This window comes from Scyliorhinus canicula, chromosome 3 (assembly GCF_902713615.1).
Source record: "Scyliorhinus canicula chromosome 3, sScyCan1.1, whole genome shotgun sequence".
NCBI classification, from domain to species: domain Eukaryota; kingdom Metazoa; phylum Chordata; class Chondrichthyes; order Carcharhiniformes; family Scyliorhinidae; genus Scyliorhinus; species Scyliorhinus canicula.
This window is the reverse complement of record NC_052148.1, coordinates 17,698,162-17,718,347: the sequence shown is the minus strand read 5'-3', so window position 1 is coordinate 17,718,347 and position 20,186 is coordinate 17,698,162. Positions and strand designations below refer to the sequence as shown.

Genomic DNA, 20,186 nt, shown 5'->3' with positions numbered 1-20,186 from the left:
TATTGGTCCTTTAGAGGATGAGAAGGGAGTTTTAATAATGGGAGATCAGGAAATGGCTGAGGAACTGAACAGGTTTTTTGGGTCGGTCTTCACAGCGGAAGACACAAATAACATGCCAGTGACTGATAGAAATGAGGCTATGACAGGTGAGGACCTTGAGATGATTGTTATCACTAAGGAGGTATTGATGGGCAAGCTAATGGGGCTAAAGGTAGACAAGTCTCCTGGCCCTGATGGAATGCATCCCAGAGTGCTAAAAGAGATGGCGAGGGAAATTGCAAATTGTCCCATTGGGCAGACGCAGCATGGGTTCATAAAGGGCGTCGTGCTTAACTAATTTAGAGGAATTTTTTGAGGACATTACCAGAGCGGTAGATAACAGGAAGCCAATGGATGTGGTATATTTGGTTTCCAGAAAGCCTTTGACAAGGTGCCACACAAAAGGTTGCTGCAGAAGATAAAGATGCATGGCATTAAGGGTAATGTAGTAGCATGGATAGAGGATTGGTTAATTAATAGAAAGCAAAGAGTGGGGATTAATGGGTGCTTCTCTGGTTGGCAAACAGTAGCTATGGTGTCCCTCAGGGATCAGTGTTGGGCCCACAATTGCTCACAATTTACACAGATGATTTGGAGTTGGGGACCAAGGGTAATGTGTCCAAGTTTGCAGACGACACTAAGACGAGTGGTAAAGCAAAAAGTGCAGAGGATACCGGAAGTCTGCAGAGGGATTTGGATAGGTTAAGTGAATGGGCTAGGGTCTGGAAGATGGAATACAATGTTGACAAATGTGAGGTTATCCATTTTGGTAGGAATAACAACAAAAGGGATTATTATTTAAATGATAAAATATTAAAACATGCTGCTGTGCAGAGAGACCTGGGTGTGCTCGTGCATGAGTCGCAAAAAGTTGGTTTACAGGTGCAACAGGTGATTAAGAAAGCAAATGGAATTTTGTCCTTCATTGCTAGAGGGATGGAGTTTAAGTCTAGGGAGGTTATGCTGCAATTGTACAAGCTGTTAGTGAGGCCACACCTGGAGTATTGTGTTCAGTTTTGGTCTCCTTACCTGAGAAAGGACGTACTGGCGCTGGAGGGTGTGCAGAGGAGATTCACTCGGTTAATCCCAGAGTTGATGGGGTTGGATTATGAGGAGAGGTTGAGTAGACTGGGACTGTACTCGTTGGAATTTAGAAGGATGAGGGGGGATCTTATAGAAACATATAAAATTATGAAGGGAATAGATAGGATATATGCGGGCAGGTTGTTTCCACTGATGGGCAAAAGCAGGACTAGGGGCATAGCCTCAAAATAAGGGGAAGTAGATTTAGGACTGAGTTTAGGAGGAACTTCTTCACCCAAAGGGTTGTGAATCTGTATAATTCCTTGCCCAGTGAAGCAGTTGAGGCTCCTTCATTAAATGTTTTTAAGATAAAGGTAGATAGTTTTTTGAAGAATAAAGGGATTAAGGGTTATGGTGTTCGGGCCGGAAAGGAGCCGAGTCCGCAAAAGATCAGCCATGATCTCATTGAATGGAGGAGCAGGCTCGAGGGGCCAGATGGCCTACTCCTGCTCCTAGTTCTTATGTTCTTATGTTCGCCTCACAGGTCACAATGCTTCCCAAAGCGTGGCTCATCCACAAACTTTGAAATTGTGTCACGTATGTCAGAATCTTGGTCGTTAATATATATCAGGAAAATCGAGGATCCCAACATTGACCTTTGCAGAACTCCACTAATACACACACATACATGCACATGAGGAGGAATATGTCATTCAGTCCCTCGGGGATTGCTCCGTCATTCAGTGAGATCATGGCTGATTTGATTGTGGCCTCAACTTCACCTGCCCCAGATATGAATCTTCGTTCCCTGACTGGGAATCGAACCCGGACCACGGTGGTGAAAGCGTCAAATTACCGGCGTCAGACCGGGGAGGTTTCCTGCACTACACACCTTCCTCCAGTATGGAAAACCTCCATTACCCACTACACTCTATTTTCCACCATTCAGCCAATTTTGTTTGCATGTTTGTACTTCCCTCTTTATTCCATGAACTGAAACCTTTCTCAAAGGTCTGTTGTGTGGAAATGTCTTATGGAAGTCCACGTTCAACACATCAACAAACAGCATTGCCCTCACCTCTTTGAAAACTCCAGCAGATTGGTTAGACAATGGGTGGTCCCACTGCCTTCAACGGGTTTTCCCATCGTGCACCCCCTCGCCCCGGGGAACCTACGGCGGGGGTTTCCCCGTCGGGAACGGCCAGAAAACCTTGGTCATGGTTTTCCCCATACCTAGATTTGTCGATGCTTCTTGGCATCAAAACTGAATGGCCAAGCTCTAAGGTTATGCCATCTCACTGTGGAGTCCGCCCCGCCACCAAAGTAATCCATTAACTGATTCAAGCAACCCCAAGGTTTGGAGCAATCCTACCTGCACAATCTCTCGGTAGGCCGATCTGGCCAGGTTGTAAGGTACAAACATGTTGCACAGCAGGAAGTAGAACACCTCGAGGCTGGTGAAGGCGATGGTGATCTTGTTGAGGACCAGCAGCACGGTGAGGGGGACCAGGCAGAGCCTGGCCAACAAGGGGAGCAGGTGGGCCGAGAACAACCAGAACGGTTTGGGTTTCATGAAGAAAGAACAGAGGGAGGAGACCAGGAGCTGACCTGCAGGTACATAAAAAATGTTCAGTCAGAGGAGGGTCTCACAGCCAGCGCCTTCAAAACTCCTTCCTCACAAACTGCTTCTTCACAACTCACAAAATCCCTCTGCAGCCTCGCCCCATCTAAATATTTAACCTCCTCCAGGCCCTCTGACCTTTCCCACATCACCCACTCAGTTATTCTACCACTGGCATCCGGGCCTTCGCTTTCCGAGGCTCTAAGCTCAGGAATTCTCGGTCTAAACCTCTCTGTCCCACTCTCCTCCGTCAAGACACTCCTTAAAATCTACCTCTCTGACCGAATCTCCACTCACGTGCCTCAATGTCAAGTTTTGTTCTTGTCAAGAGCTTTAGGACACTGAAGGCACCACATTAATGCAAGTTGTTCTAGTTTTCTTTTTAAATCACCTTCTGCCTCAATTCCGACTTTAAGGGAAAGAGGGATTTAAACTGCACCAAGGGAAGAAAAAAAACTTGTGTGATCGTTCAGTATCGCTTAGGTGACTCGCGCTGCAAATGCTGAACCAAAGCTCAAGATTAACGTCACAGGAAGCGACCAGGACTTTTATTGTCTCGAGCAGTGAAGCGGGGATGATTTTGAGTATGGCTGGTCACGAGGATGGAGATGGGACAGATGTCTAACAAGCTGTTAAAATCAAAACTCCTCAGCAAAGTTTCACTGCAAATTTGGGTTTGGTCACATTCAGGATTGGGAACATTCCTGTCAGGTGCTCAGATACTCGGTTAGAAATGTTACTTTTTTTTAAAAAAGCTTTTCTGTGCGAGGTAAACATGTAACGCTGTCGCATTAAGCCACAATGAACCCCACTGAGTGCTGTAATCTAGTAATAACCACGAGGCTTACTTAAGCACAGGTCCAATTGCACTCCTAACAGGCCTGGTTGGCAGCTTAAACCACAAACCATGAAGTCCCTTGGAGCATTAGCCATCTGTCAGGCAGAGAGAGGAGGGGTCTGCAGGGGTTAATATTTTCAAGGCACAACCTACTGGTGAACTGGCTCACTGTTCATCTGGGGGTTGGTTACCTCACAACAAGCCGAGAGAGATCTGGCTTTGGGGGCCTCTGAAAATTGGCAGTGGGATCTCAAAAAGGAACAGGCTATCTGAAGTCCCCACCTCCCTCCCAACAGCTGTCTGAGCTTTTACCTGATTCCAGTGCGCTGGAAAGCAACGTTGGAAGATTTCTACACTAATGATCTCCATTTATATAGTCCCTTCAATGGAGTAAAACATCACAAAGCATTTGACGGGACCATTATCAGACAGAAATTTGTCAATGAACCACAAGAGGAGAAACTAAATATTGCAGGAAAGAGACATGTTGTCGAAGTTTTGCACCGACAGGTAACGGACAGTTAACTGGTGCAGTCTCCATGGCAACACCTCTACCAATCAGAGCCCACTTGCCAAAGAATCAGCATTCTCTTCTCATGAAGTGCAAATTGTTGTCCCCTCATGAGTTCTGACCTGATGAGTGCAAGAAGAAAAGCTTCGACAACATTTGTCCTTTTTCAGCAAAGCCCAAGTTCTGGACGACCAAAAGGAGGTATTAGGGCAGGAGATCAATTGCTTGGTCCATGAGCCAGGTTTTAAGGCAAGTCTTGAAGGAGGAGAAGTCGAGAGGTTTAGGGAGGGAATTCTAGGACATGGGGTCCAAGGAACTGAAGGCCTCGCCACCAAAAATGAAACAATTAAAATCAGGGTCGTCTACGAGGCCAGAACTGAAGGAGTGTGGAGATTTTGGAAGGATTCCAAGGCCAGGTTCTGTTTACTGGCATTAAAACCGCCCGCTAGATTAATGAAAAACAACATTTGGAAAAGAGTGACAAATATCAAACCAAATCACTTTGAAGAGACACAAAAAAAAAAAAAAAAAATCGGACATTGTGAATATCCCGAGGATCAACACTGGAAACCTGTCTGTCACAACCTACAGCATGGGGAGTGGGCCTAATTGGAAAGTTCTTGGAAAGAGCCAGCCCAGGCACTATGGGCCAAATGGCCTCTTTCTGTGCTGGATAATTTTCAGTCACCTTTGCAGAACCATAATTCTGATACACCAATGATAGACAGCCTCCCAGTTTAGCAAGGGCACAGTAACTCTTTCCCTACCTGTTAGTGCTCCGAGGAAGCGCTGCATTGCCATGAGGTCCAGATACACAACACCATCATAACCAGATTCAAGTTCTCCAAGGACATAGCTCCTGTCAAGAGAACAAAGCACCAGAGGATTCGTCAACCGCTTCAACCCAGGAATCCACAAGACATCCCACTATAATTTATATACTGTTCAACTCTGGTCGCCACACTACCAGAAGGATGTGGAGGGTTTAGAAAGGGTGCAGAAGAGATTGACCAGTATGTTGCCTGGTGTGGAGGGCATTAGCTGTGAGGAGCGGTTGAATAAACTCGGTTTATTCTCACTGGAACGACAGAGGTTGAGGGGCGACCTGATAGAGGTCTACAAAATTATGAGGGGCATAGACAGAGTGGATAATCAGAGACTTTTCCCCAGGGTAGAGGGGTCAATTACTAGGGGGCATAGGTTTAAGGTGCGAGGGGCAAGGTTCAGAGGAGATGTACGAGGCATGTTTTTTTTTCACAGAGGGTAGTGGGTGCCTGGAACTCGCTACCGGAGGAGGTGGTGGAAGCAGGGACGATAGTGACATTTAAGGGGCATCTTGACAAATACATGAATAGGATGGAAATAGAGGAATACGGAGCCAGGAAGTGTCGAAGATTTTAGTTTACACGGGCAGCATGGTCGGCACGGGCTTGGAGGGCCGAAGGGCCTGTTCCTGTGCTGTACTTTTTTTTGTTCTTTGTACTTGCCTGAATGAGTGCGGCTACGAAAACGCTCAGAAACCCCACACGATTCAGGTTTGGCTTGGAGAAATTAGGACTGTATTTCTTGGAGAAAGGAAGGCGGTGAGGAGGTTTGATAGAGGCGTTCAAAATCATGAGGATCCAGACAGAGTCGACAGGGAGAAACTGCTCCCACTCACGAAAGGATTGAGGACGAGCAGGCACAGATTTAAAATAATTGGTAAAAGGAGTGGTTCTGGTATAGAAGTGCTGCCTGGGAGTGTGGTGGAGGCAGGTTCGATCAAAGCATTCAAAAGGGAATCAAATGGTTTTCTGAAAACGAAGAATGTGCAGGGTTGCGGGGAGAAGGCGGGAGAATGGCATCAAGGAACTACCCATTCAGAAAGCTGGTGCAGACGCGATGGGCCAAATGGCCTCCTCCCGTGCTGTCAATTGAGATTCATTCGGGAGAGCAGAAAGCAGTCCACTTGGTTGGCACCCCATCCATCACCTTAAACATATACTCCCTTCACCACTGACACAGTGGCAGCAGTGTGTAACATCTGCAATGTGCGCTGCAGCAACTCACCAAGGCTCCTTCCACAGCCTTAAACCCACAACCGTCACCATGCAAAAGGAGAAGGGCAGCAGACATATGTTGAACACCACCGGCTGGAAGCTCCCTTCCAAACCGCTCACCATCCTGACTGGGAAATATATCGGCTGTTCCTTCACTGTCGCTGGGTCAAAATTCCTGATACTCCCTCCCTAACAACACTGTGGGTGTACCTACACCTCACTGACTGCAGCGGTTAAGGAAGGCAGCTCACCACCACCACCTTCCCAAGGGAAGCTAGTTGATGGGGCAATAAACGATGGTGCAGCCAACAATGCCCCTACATCCCAAGACCAAATGAAACAAAATCAGTCTGATTCCCAAAATACTACTTTTGCAAGTTGCTTTGTGCCAAACTTCCAAGTAATTTATTGCAACGAATACAAAACAAAGAGGCCATTAGGTCCAACTGGTCTATGTTGTGTTTTAATGTTCATGCACCCTTTCTCTTAGCGTGCAACTTACTCATGCATGTACCCAGCTTCCCCTTAAACGTGTCTATACTATTCATCTCAAACACTCTGTTGGTGGTGAACACATTATAAAGTGTATAAAATGATTTGTGGATAGATGAGCTGTAACCAGTGCCTGATTCTATGGGAGGGAGCTGTTATGAAGCACGGACCAAGGGCGGCAAAGTGGCACAGTGGTTAGCACTGCTACCTCACGGCAGCAAGGACCCGGGTTCGATCCTGGCCCCGGGTCACTGTCTGTGTGGAGTTTGCACATTCTCCCCGTGTCTACATGGGTCTCATCCCCCTACAACCCAAAGTGTGCATGGTAGGTGGGTACTCTAAAATTATTTTGAAAAGCACAGACCAGACTTTCTTCATTCTTTCACAGGATGTGTACATCGCTGGCTCGGCCAGCATTTACTCCTCATTCAGGGTTTTGACCCAGCGACAGTGAAGGAATGCAGAAGTCAAGATGATGTGCGTCTTGCCGGTGGTGATGTTCCCATGCGCCTGCTGCCCTCGCCCTTCTAGGTGGCAGAGGTTGCAGTTTTGGAAGTTCATGTCGAAGGAGCCTTGGTGGGTTGCTGCAGTGCATCTTGTAGATGGCGCACACGGCGGTCACTATATGTCGGTGGTGGAGGAAGTGGACGTTTAGTGTGGCAGATGTGGTGCTGATCAAGGTGGATAAATGGGCTGCCTCGGTGCTAGATATTATATAATTTTGATGGTGGAAGGCACTACCTTGATCTCCCCACCTCCCCATTTTTGGGGTTTGATTTGAGAAGTGAATCTGCAAAAACAAACCATAAAGTCCGCCTTTAAATGCTCTCAAAACCATGACAAAAGTATGAGCAAATTGTGCCAATGCCAAACGCTCACCGTAAAAAACTGCCCTTGGGCTCAACTCTCTGGATGGTGATTCCACCTTTTAACCCCACCCCCCAGGCACCAGAATTCCCCCTGCCTCCCACCAGCTGAGATTAAGCGTGAGATTAAGCACCGTGTTCCTCCACTGAAACAAGAGGCGAGGAGTTGGAATGCCTGGTCAACAAGGCCCATTCGCTTGGCTTTTACCAAACTCATGCGACACTCACCTGCAGGTTTGGTGTCCCACGTAGAGCAGCGAGGCAGTGAGCGAATACAGGTACAGCTTCACCAAATGCTGAAGGGGCAGCACCAGCACCAAGAGGCCCAGAAGGTGACCTGCAAACCAGAAGTGCGGCAACGCTCAGCAAAAATGGAGGAATTGATTTGCGGTCTTCAATTTAAAAATACATGAAGAGTGTAAAAAAAAAAATCTCAGTTTGACGGCCCAGTTGCTCGAGTCACTGCTCACTCGGATAATGAGGAACAAAGTTAAGAGTCTCTGCAGTTGCTCGTAATTTCAGCATGGGGAGGTGGCAGCCACCCCACCCATTTTGCTTCTGCCTGCTCTCTAACAGAGCAATCCAAAACTTGTCCCACTGCCCGAGCACTCCCCCTGGCCCGGTATCTCAAATAATTACCTGATTTTCCCTCGGTGCCTTAGCAACACCCCGCAGCCAATCAGTCCTCATTGTAATGACTGCTCCCAGCCCTCACTCCTTCTTTTAAAAGAAGGCCCATCACCGCCTGCTCCGCAGCCATTCTCCCCATCAAAACCCTTCAGTTCCCCAAATCTCCGAATTTTGACTTGCCTCCCAGTCTGTCATGGTGAATATTTATCCCTGAACCAACTTCACTAAAACAGAGTCTCTGGCCTTTATCGCATGGCTGTTTGTCAGAGTTTGCTGCTTGCAAATTGGTTTCTGCATCTCCTGCAACAGTGGTCCAGGTGAAAACATACAGAGCTGACTGTGAAGCCAGAGAAATACAAATCTGTATTTCTCCCAATGTGAACAGTCTGCTTCAAAATGTGTTCAACTATAAGTAGTAAATCGCAACTTGTATGTATTATTGAAATTCAGAGTACAGGGAGTGGTCATTCGGCCCATCTCTTTCGGAGATCTATCCAATTAGTCTCACTCTCCTGCTCTTTCCCCATGGCACTACAAAACTTCCATGGGCAAGTATTTACACACGATATTCTGACCTCATAGCCATACCATCATAAGACCAGCTATTTGCCCGCCAATACCATCATCCAACTTCACCCGTTTCAACTTATCTGCTAAGGAAACCGTCATTTAATTCCCTTTTCTTCCATGTACTGAATGATCTGTTGAGCTGCTTGCAGAAAAATACTTTTCACTGTACCTCGGTACAAGTGACAATAAACAAATCCAATCCATCCAATCCAATCCAATTTATGCCTTCGCTACCTCAAGGTTCAACTATTGCAACGTATCCCTGTCTGGGTCTCCCATATTCTCACAGTAACTTCATTGCAGTGTTACTGTAAGCCTACTTGTGACACTAATAAAGATTAAGAAGGCATATGGTGTGCTAGCCTTTATCAGTAGGGGGATTGAGTTTCGGAGCCACGAGGTTATGCTGCAGCTGTACAAAACTCTGGTGCGGCCGCACCTGGAGTACTGCGTGCAGTTCTGGTCACCACATTATAGGAAGGATGTGGAAACTTTGGAACGGGTTCAGAGGAGATTTACTAGGATGTTGCCTGGTATGGAGGGAAGGTCTTACGAGGAAAGGTTCAGGGACTCGAGGTTGTTTTCGTTAGAGAGAAGGCTGAGAGGTGACTTAATAAAGACATATAAGATAGTCAGAGGGTTAGATCGGCTGGACAGTGCAACTCACTCTTTTTCCTCGGATGGTGATGACCAACACGAGGGGACATAGCTTTAAATTGAGGGGTAGTAGATATAGGACAGATGTCAGAGGCAGTTTCTTTACTCAGAGAGTAGTAGGGGTGTGGAACGCCCTGCCTGCAACAGTAGTAGACTCGCCAACTTTAAGGGCATTTAAGTGGTCACTGGATAGACATATGGATGAAAATGGAATAATGTAGGTCAGATAGGCTTCAGAAGTTTTCACAGGTCGGCGCAACATCGAGGGCCGAAGGGCCTGTACTGCGCTGTAATGTTCGATGTAATGTTCTATGTTCTATATTCTTCTACCTTTGTGTTATCTAAACCTTTGCCGCCTGCATCTTAACTTGCAGCAAATCCCCTCCCCCTATCTGACCCACACTGACTCTCGGTCAAGCAACTTGTGATTTTAAAATTCCCATCCTTGTTTTCAAAGCTCTCCATGGCCTCACCTCCTCCCCATCTCTGCAATCTACTCCAGCCCCTGGACCCAAATCCTCTAATCCTGGCCTCTTGCTCCACTGTTGTTGGCCATGGTTCAGTTGTGTAGTTTCCAAGCTCTGGGTTTCCCTCCCGACACCTGTCCGTCTCAACCTCGCTTCCCTCTCTTAAGGTGAGGTGACTAGGAGGCGCTGGCCAACGGCCATCAAGGGGTGACTCTCGACTGCTAGACAGGGGCTGGTTTAGCACAGGGCCAAATTGCTGGCTTTTAAAGCAGACCAAGGCAGGCCAGCAGCACAGTTCAATTCCTGTACCGGCCTCCCCAAACAGGCGCCGGAATGTGGCGACTAGGGGCTTATCACAGTAACTTCATTTGAAGCCTACTTGTGACAAGCGATTTTCATTTCATTAAGACACACCTTAAAACCCACCTGATCATCTGCATGAATACCGTATGTGATTCAGTGTCATATTTTGTTTTATAATGCTCCTGTGCGGCACCTAGGGGCACTTCATTATTTTAAAAGTGCTAATAAATGCAAAATGTTGTTGTTTTACTTAACTGACATCTTTTTTAAAGATGCCGCTGGATCTATTAACTTTTTTTTTTGGGTAGTGCGTTTAGATCATAACTCATTGCATATTTAAAAAATAGTCTCCTCTAGCTACAGTTCCAAACCTGTGCCCTCAGGTTACCAACCTTTCTGACACTGAGGGAGAATTCAGAATGCCCAATTCCCCTAACAAGCACGTCTTTAAGGACATGTGGGAAGAAACCGGAGTACCCGGAGGAAATCCACGCAGACACGGGGAGAATGTGCAGACTCCGCACAGACAGTGACCCAAGTCGGGAATCGAACTGGGACTCTGCCGCAGTGAAGCAACAGTGCTAACCACTGTGCTACCATGCCGCCCACCATTCCATATGATAGCAAAGTTCCACATTCTCATCAATCTCTTGGGTTGAAGCTGTTCCTTCTCAACTCCCTAATCAGTGATTCGCGACTATCTTATAACTATACCGCCTGGTTCTATTCCACATCAACCAGCATCGGAATTTGAACGATCCTCTTAGTTCAACCTTTGCTTTCTCAGAGAAGAGAGCCCCTGTTCAGTCTGTCATTCAGGAGAGCATCATTTGCACTTCCTCCACCGCTTTCCATATCCTTTCTGAAATATGGAGACTGGAAGTTTTTTTTTTCTAATTCTTTCATGGGATGTGGGCATCACTGGAAATGTTGCCCATCCTTAATTGCCCTTGAACTGAGTGGCAGTGAATAGTCAACCACATTGCTGTGGGTCTAGAGTCACATGTAGGCCGGGCAAAGTAAGGATGACAGATTTCCTTCCCTCAAGGACTTTAGTGACAATGGTCTCACAGGCTTTTGATTCCAGATTCTGTGGTGGGATTAGAGCCTGGGTCACGGGTCCAGCGACAAAATCTCTATGCCAGTGCCTTACTTTGTGGTCCAACCAAGAAAGTATAGCACTAACGTCTGTCACTGACGCTTTATGCTTTCAGACACTGACAAAGGTCCGTGATGAAGGAAGGACAACTTGCGGCGGCGGGGGGGGGTGTGCTCTCCCACTGGTCAGCAAGATCACTGCTCAGGCTTGAAGCAAGTTCCAAGCTCAGTCCACTTGCAATGGTCATCCCACCATTCGCGTGTGGAACTGGTGCCATCCCAAAGCACTTGGTAGCCAATAAAGACCCTTATCAAAGTGTGGCCTCCATTGCAATACAGGAGACGCAGCAGCTAGTTTGTGCACAGCAAGATCCCACATAGAGCCTTGAGGCAATGGGTGGATATCCTGGTTCTCAACAATGTTGCTTAAGGGACAAACATTGGCCTGGACACCGAGGAGAAACAGGCCCTGTCCTTCTTCCAAATAGCTTCCGGGGCCAGCCAGGCTCTCGGCCTATCTCACCTGAAAAACAGTCCCTCTGACTGAACAGCACTCCCTCAGCACTGGTTCTGTGCCTAGAATTTAGTGACTCAAGAGGCAAGAGGGTATTACCCACGGAGACAGAAACAGGCACGCGAGCTTTGTGCGGAATTGCTTCAACTTCCAAGCTTTGAAACATTTCTTTTTGCAATCAACTCACGATTTCACTTAAATCAGTTTGCAAGCAAATGTAAATGTCCCCGTGTGAATTTTTGTTTTAATTTCACGCATGGGGAGATGGAGTGGGGCAGAATCAACATGTTGAGCTCATTTGAAATGAAAATGAAATGAAAATCGCTTATCGTCACGAGTAGGCTTCAATGAAGTTACTGTGAAAAGCCCCTAGTCGCCACATTCCGGGGCCTGTCCGGGGAGGCTGGTACGGGAATCGAACCGTGCTGCTGGCCTGCTTGGTCTGCTTTAAAAGCCAGCAATTTAGCCTTGTGAGCTAAACCAGCCCCTTGTGTGACGGGAGCAGTGTCCCGGTGACCTGTCTTGACCAAAACCCGCGTTCAAATCCCGCTCTTTGTAGTTTGAAGCTTTGAATTTTGTTTCGAAAACCCCTGCAGTGAAAAGCTGGCCTCGCTAAACGTGACCATGAAAGCCGTGCGATCGCCCTGAAACCACTGTCCTGAGCCTACCTGCGGCTCCAGTCCCAAACTCAACATGGCCGACCCTCAGCTCTCCCTCGAGGGTGCCCAACGAGGCACTTTGTTGTTTCAAAGCTGCCCCGCACCATCTCTACCACTGCGGCCAACAAATGCCAGCCTTGACAGCAATGCCCATGCCAAGGATGGGGAACACTTCAAAGCTACAGCAACTGACAATCATTTCCTCATTCTGGGACCTGGACTGGGCGGTTTGTCTTAGAAGGGAAGGTTGGGCGGGCTATCTCGGCTTGTATCCGCCGTGACAGGCAACCTGATTGAAATATACAAGATCCCGAGGGGACTTGGGGAGGATGTAGTGAGGATGCTTCATAAAACTATAAGAAATAGGAACAAGAGGATGCCATTCAGCCCTTTGAGCCTGCTCCACCATTTAATAAGATCACGGCTGATCTAACACGCACTAAATCCACTTTCCTACCTTATCTCCATAATTCTTTATTAAAACCTATCGATCTCAGCCTTGAAAATGTTCAAGGACTTGGCCCCCACAGCTTTCTGGGGGAAAAAAACATTCACCACTCTGAGAGAAATTGGCTCTCAAATCCATCTTAAACCCATCCTAACCCCTTATTCTGCAACTATGTCCTCTGGTATTACCCTCTCTCACGAGTGGAAACATCCTCCTAATATTTACCCTGTCTAGCCCCCTTATCATATCACCTCTCAGTCTTCTGAACGCCAAGGAGTACGGACTCAACACGTTTAATCTTTCTTGTGGCAGTCCCTCCAAACTCAGGATCATCCGAGTAAACCTCGTCTGTACTGCCTCCGGCGATAATATATATTTCCTTCAATAAAACTGTACACAGTATGCTAAGTGTGACGTCACTAGTACCTTGTACCAGTTTTCTTCAAAGTCGGGGGCGCAATCCGCCGGTGGCTCGCGGGCGGGTGTCGGGAGGGTCGTGGAGCCGTTGTCCGCGGCGCTCCCGATCACGCAAATCTCCGCGCAGCAGCCAGCTTTTTTCGGGGGGGGGTTTATTCTTTTTTTCATTTATTTTACTCATTTTATTTTTACTTTTTTTACAAGTGCGGGGCGGGGGTTTATTTGATAAAATTTTACAGGAAAAAAATTCAGAACTTTGGACAGATGGAGACTCCATACTTTCCGACACAGGAAGGCTTCACCTTCATCCAACAGGTTCCATTGGAGGAGCGTGTACGAGGGCCAAAGGGACCCAAAACCATTTACTCCATTTTTGACAGCAGCAAACAAGGTAAGAGAAAATGGTGGGTCGCTCAGGTCGGCCAGCGTGAATCGCAAAGGTCGGCTGGGTTGGGTCGCGAAGGTTGGCCGGTTGGTAAAAATGGGTCCCCGGAAAAAAAGTTTGAAGAACACTGCCTTGTACAGTTGCAGCAACACCTCTTTACTTTCATACGCCAACTCCCTTGAAATAAAAGCCAGTATTATTTTTGTCTTCACTATTACATTCTGCACCTGAGTGCTAGCTTTGTGTTTCATGAACAATGAATGAAATGAAAATCGCTTATTGTCACGAGTAGGCTTCAAATGAAGTTACTGTGAAAAGCCCCTAGTCGCCACATTCCGGCGCCTGTTCAGGGAGGCTGGTACGGGAATTGAACCGTGCTGCTGGCCCGCCTTGGTCTGCTTTCAAAGCCAGCGATTTAGCCCTGTGCTAAACAAGGACCTGCCCCAGACTCCCAAGTCCCTTTGTTCTACAGCTTTCAGTCATCTCCATTTAAATAATAATCCGCCTTCTCATTCTTTCTTCCAAATGAACAAGCTCACATTTTGCCACGTTGAATTCCAGTTGCCAATCTTCTGCCCACTCGCTTAACCTGTCAACAACTCTCTGTAAACTATTTATATCTTCCTTACAACCTGCCTTCTCTCCCACCTTTGTCTCATCTGTAAATTTGGCCACAGTGCACTCTGCTCCTTCCTCCAAAGCATTAATATATATTGTGAAGAGCTGCAGTCCCAGCACTGATCCCTGTGGCACTCCCATGCTTACTGCCCTCCAAGGTGACACCAAGATTGATAAGGTGGTTAACAGTGAAGAGGGTTATAGGTTACAGGGAGATATAGATGGGTTGGTCAGATGGGCAAATGGTATTTGCCCCTGGTCAGTGTGAGGTGATGCACTTTGGAAAAGGAAACAGGACAAGGGGGTATGTAATGAATGGTGGGAGACGAGGAAACTCAGAGGAACAGATGGATCTTGGGGTACTTTTTCACAAATCCCTGAAGGCGGCAGAGCAGGTGAATAGGGTAGTTAGGAAGGCAACTTTATCAGTCATGGCATAGAATACAAGAGCAAGGAGGTTATAATGGAGCTGGACAGAATGTTGGTTAGGCCACAGCTGGAGTACTGGGTGCAGTTCTGATCACCTCACTATAGGAAGGAAGTGATCGCACTGGAGTGGGTACAGAGGAGATTCAGAAGGGTGTTGCCTGAGATGAAGCATCTGAGCTGCATGGAGAGATTAGATAAGCTTTCAAATCTTTTTTTTATAAATTTAGAGTACCCAATTATTATTTTCCCCAATTAAGGGGAATTTAGCATGGCCAATCCACCTAACCTGTACATGTGTGGGTTGTGGGCGTGAAACCCACACAGACACAGGGAGAATGTGCCATCTCCACACAAGACAGTTGCCCAGGGCTGGGATTGAACCTGCGTCCTCAGTGCCACAGGCAGCAGTGCTAACCACTGCACCACCCTAAGCTTTTTAATCTTTATTACAAATAGGCTTACATTAACACTGCAATGAGGTTACTGTGAAAATCCCCTAGTCGCCATATTCAGGAACCTGTTCGAGTACACTGAGGGAGAATTCAGAATGTCCAATTTCCCTACCAAGCACGTCTTTCGGGACATGTGGGAGGAAACCGGAGCACCCGGAGGAAACCCACACAGACACGGGGAGAATGTGCAGACTCCGCACAGACAGTGACCCAAGCTGGGGATCAAACCCAGGTCCCTGGCGCTGTGAAGCAACAGTGCTAACCACTGGGCTAATCAGCTGTTCCCCTTGGTTGAGGGGACAACTCACAAGGAGGCATAGTGTTAGGATGAGGGGCAGGAGATTGAGGGGATTTGAGGATAAAATAATTTCACTCAGAGGGTGGTGAGAATCTGGAATGGGGAGATAGTGGAGGCTGGAAACCTCACAACCATTAAAAAAAAACACTTGGTTGAGCACTTGAAGCAACATCACATTCAAGGATGTGGGCAAGTGCTGGTAAGTGGATTAGTGTCATATTAGGGGTAGGTGATGTAGGTGCAGACCTGGTGTACCTTTTCTGCGCTGTACGACTATGTACAACCTGAGAAAGGCCTTATCGCTACTCGCTGCTCCCCGTTAGTTCGCCAATCCTCTTTCCATACCAGCATATTACCTTCAACACTGTGAACTCCTATTTTGCATAGTGGTATTTTGTGTGGCACCTGATCAAATGCTTTTTGAAAATCAAAATATGCAACATCAATTGGTTTTCATTTTATCGACTCTGGCTGATACATCCTCAAAGATCTTGAGGAAATTTGTCACGGCATACCCCTTCAACGAAACCATGCTGACTATGCTTGATCCGATTATGACTTTCCAAATGCACTGCTATCCTCTCTGTAATAATATTTTTCCAATATCCGTAGTTAGACTAACTGGCCTGTAGGTTTCCTCCTTCTCTTTTTGAACAAAGGTACCACACTGGCAGTTTTCCAATCCTTTGGCACAGTTCCAAAATCCATGGGTTTTTGGAAAATGACCACCTATGTATCTACAATCTCCGTAGCTACCGCCTTTAAGATCCTGGTGTGCAAACCTTCAGGTCCAGGGCACTGTTCAGCCTTTAATCCCATTTGTTTGCATAAAACTAATTCTCTGGTGACGGCGACTGTATTTAATTCCTTCCCTCATACTTTTTTTACGATTTCCTCTTGTGTGAGAATCTTGAACTGGGGCCACTATTTAAAAATAAGAGAATTTTATTTTCTCTCAGAGGTTTGTGCATCTTTGGAACTCTTGTCCTCAAAAGTAAGTGGAAGCGGAGACTTTGAATATTTTTAAGGCAGGTGTAGATAGATTCTGGATTAACAAAGGGTGAAAGGTTATCGGGGATAGACAGGAATGTGGAGTTGAGGTTACAATCCGATCAGCCATGATCTTATTGAATGGCGGAGCAGGCTTGAGAGGACGAGTGGCCCACTCCTGCACCTAACTCCTATGTAAGTATGTATCCTTTGCATGACAGAAGAAATGTTGCTTACCCAGATAGTACGCATTCCACAAGACGTACTTGTACTTGATGAGCATTTCCTCATTCCTAGCTTGGATCTGTTCAACAAAGTGACTGACATCCCACTTATACAGCAGGTCAAGCACCATGACACTGGGGAGCCGGAGAGCCACATTGGCCACCGTTTCTACAAATGGCATTCTGGCTGATTTATCACAACCTGTTTTATCACTGGGACGACATGGGTGACAGTCAGGCTGGGCAATCTAGGGTGCACAGGAAGCCTCCAATCCCCAGTGCTGCACACACCAGTAGGTAACATGCACTCACTGTCCAGTCTTGCTCTATGTATACTCCACACTCACTACCCAGTCCTGCCCAATATATACCCCACACTCACTGCCAATCCTGCCCTATATATACCCCACTCACTGCCAATCCTGCCCTATATATACCCCACCCTCCCTGACCAGTCCTGCCCAATATATACCCCACACTCACTGCCAATCCTGCCCTATATATACCCCACTCACTGCCAATCCTGCCCTATATATACCCCACCCTCCCTGACCAGTCCTGCCCTATATATACCCCACACTCACTGCCAATCCTGCTCTATATACACCCCATACTCACTGCCAATCCTGCCCTATATATACCCACTCACTGCCAATCCTGCCCTACATATACACCCCACACTCACTGCCAATCCTGCTCTATATACACCCCATACTCACTGCCAATCCTGCCCTATATATACCCCACCCTCCCTGACCAATCCTGCCCTATATATACCCCACACTCACTGCCAATCCTGCCCTACATATACACCCCACACTCACTGCCAATCCTGCCCTACATATACACCCCACACTCACTGCCAATCCTGCCCTATATATACCCCACTCACTGCCAATCCTGCCCTACATATACACCCCACACTCACTGCCAATCCTGCCCTACATATACACCCCACACTCACTGCCAATCCTGCTCTACATATACACCCCACACACTACCAATCCTGCCCTATATACCCCACACTCACTGCCAATCCTGCCCTATATATACCCCACTCACTGCCAATCCTGCCCTATATATACACCCCACACTCACTGCCCTATATACACCCCACTCACTGCCCTATATATACACCCCACACTCACTGCCCTGTATATACACCCCACACTCACTGCCCTGTATATACACCCCACACTCACTGCCCTGTATATACCCCACACTCACTGCCCTGTATATACACCCCACACTCACTGCCCTATATATACCCCACACTCACTGCCCTATGTATACCCCACACTCACTGCCCTATATATACACCCCACACTCACTGCCCTATATATATCCCACACTCCCTGCCCAGTCACTCTTTTGAATGAATGTTCCTTTCCTTCCTCTTTCTCTGTGGTGGGTGGCTTGTTATCCTTTCTCAGTAAGTAGCCCTTCGCGCTCCCGAAAGTTACTTGCTTCCCTCTTTCGCTAATCGCTTCTCTCGTTTCCTTTGCCCTGTCGTCGTCCTTCTCCTCTCTCCCTCCTCTCTCCCTCTCACTGTCCACACACAGCACACACTCAAACTCCAAATCCAAATCCAGCCACTTCCTCCATCTTCGCTGAACTTTTACCCCGTCCAGGAAGTGCCCGCCTGACCACGCCCCTATCCGCCAGGGCGCTTCTGATTGGCCGCCTCCGTCCGCCTGAGCCGTCCAGAATGTATCAACCAGGGAGGGTGACGTCCCCGGGGGCGGGGTCGGTAACGGAGGGGCGTGGCCCATGGCTGAAGGGCGGGGCCTGGGACTGAGGTGACATGGCTGAGAAAAATTGAGAAATATATATCAGAAGAGATTGAAAGATATACACTGAGAGAGATTGAGAGATATACACTGAGAGAGATTGAGAGATATACACTGAGAGAGATTGAGAGATATACACTGAGAGAGATTGAGAGATATACACTGAGAGAGATTGAGAGATATACACTGAGAGAGATTGAGAGATATACACTGAGAGAGATTGAGAGATATACACTGAGAGAGATTGAGAGATATACACTGAGAGAGATTGAGAGATATACACTGAGAGAGAGATTGAGAGATATACACTGAGAGAGATTGAGAGATATACACTGAGAGAGAGATTGAGAGATATACACTGAGAGAGATTGAGAGATATACACTGAGAGAGAGATTGAGAGATATACACTGAGAGAGATTGAGAGATATACACTGAGAGAGAGATTGAGAGATATACACTGAGAGAGATTGGGAGATAGACACTGAGAGCGAGATTGAGAGATATACACTGAGAGAGAGATTGAGAGATATACACTGAGAGAGAGATTGAGAGATATACACTGAGAGAGATTGAGAGATATACACAGAGAGATTGAGAGATATACACTGAGAGAGAGATTGAGAGATATACACTGAGAGAGATTGGGAGATATACACTGAGAGAGAGATTGAGAGATATACACTGAGAGATTGAGAGATATACACTGAGAGAGATTGAGAGATATACACTGAGAGAGAGAGAGATTGAGAGATATACACAGAGAGAGATTGAGAGATATACACTGAGAGAGATTGAGAGATATACACTGAGAGAGATTGAGAGATATACACTGAGAGAGATTGAGAGATATACACTGAGAGAGAGAGATTGAGAGATATACACAGAGAGAGATTGAGAGATATACACTGAGAGAGATTGAGAGATATACACTGAGAGAGATTGAGAGATATACACACAGAGAGATTGAGCGATATACACTGAGAGAGAGAGAGATATACACTGAGAGAGCGATTGAGAGATATACACTGAGAGAGAGAGAGAGAGATATACACTGAGAGAGATTGAGAGATATACACTAAGAGAGATTGAGAGATATACATTGAGAGAGATTGCGATGTACACTGAGAGTTAGATTGAGAGATATACACTGAGAGAGAAATTGAGAGGTATACACTGAGACAGAGATTGAGAGATATACACTGAGAAAGAGATTGAGAGATATACACTGAGAGAGATTGAGAGATATACACAGAGAGATTGAGAGATATACACAGAGAGAGATTGAGAGATATACACTGAGAGAGATTGGGAGATATACACTGAGAGAGAGATTGAGAGATATACACTGAGAGAGAGAGTGAGAGATATACACTGAGAGAGATTGAGAGATATACACTGAGAGAGATTGAGAGATATACACTGAGAGAGATTGAGAGATATACACTGAGAGAGATTGAGAGATATACACAGAGAGATTGAGAGATATACACAGAGAGATTGAGAGATATACACTGAGAGAGAGAGAGATTGAGAGATATACACTGAGAAAGAGATTGAGAGATATACACTGAGAGAGATTGAGAGATATACACAGAGAGATTGAGAGATATACACAGAGAGAGATTGAGAGATATACACTGAGAGAGATTGGGAGATATACACTGAGAGAGAGATTGAGAGATATACACTGAGAGAGAGAGTGAGAGATATACACTGAGAGAGATTGAGAGATATACACTGAGAGAGATTGAGAGATATACACTGAGAGAGATTGAGAGATATACACTGAGAGAGATTGAGAGATATA

The 20,186-nt window shown here is 46.6% G+C and overlaps 1 protein-coding gene across 2 annotated transcripts in view; it reads right to left on the bottom strand.

The window, feature by feature from the left end:
* LOC119963842 (RING finger protein 145-like) overlaps positions 1-17,026 on the bottom strand; it is a 37,105-nt gene extending 20,079 nt beyond the window's left edge. The window contains exons 1-4 of one of the 2 annotated variants that reach the window (XM_038793184.1): positions 16,602-17,026; positions 7,658-7,766; positions 4,800-4,891; positions 2,435-2,670 (exon numbers count right to left, since the gene is read on the bottom strand). In XM_038793184.1, the coding sequence (XP_038649112.1) occupies positions 2,435-2,670; positions 4,800-4,891; positions 7,658-7,766; positions 16,602-16,770 (606 nt within the window). In that variant the 5' untranslated portion in view covers positions 16,771-17,026. The remainder of the gene's footprint in view (positions 1-2,434; positions 2,671-4,799; positions 4,892-7,657; positions 7,767-16,601) is intronic. The other variant, XM_038793185.1, reaches the window with a different exon arrangement.
* Positions 17,027-20,186: the final 3,160 nt, after the last annotated feature.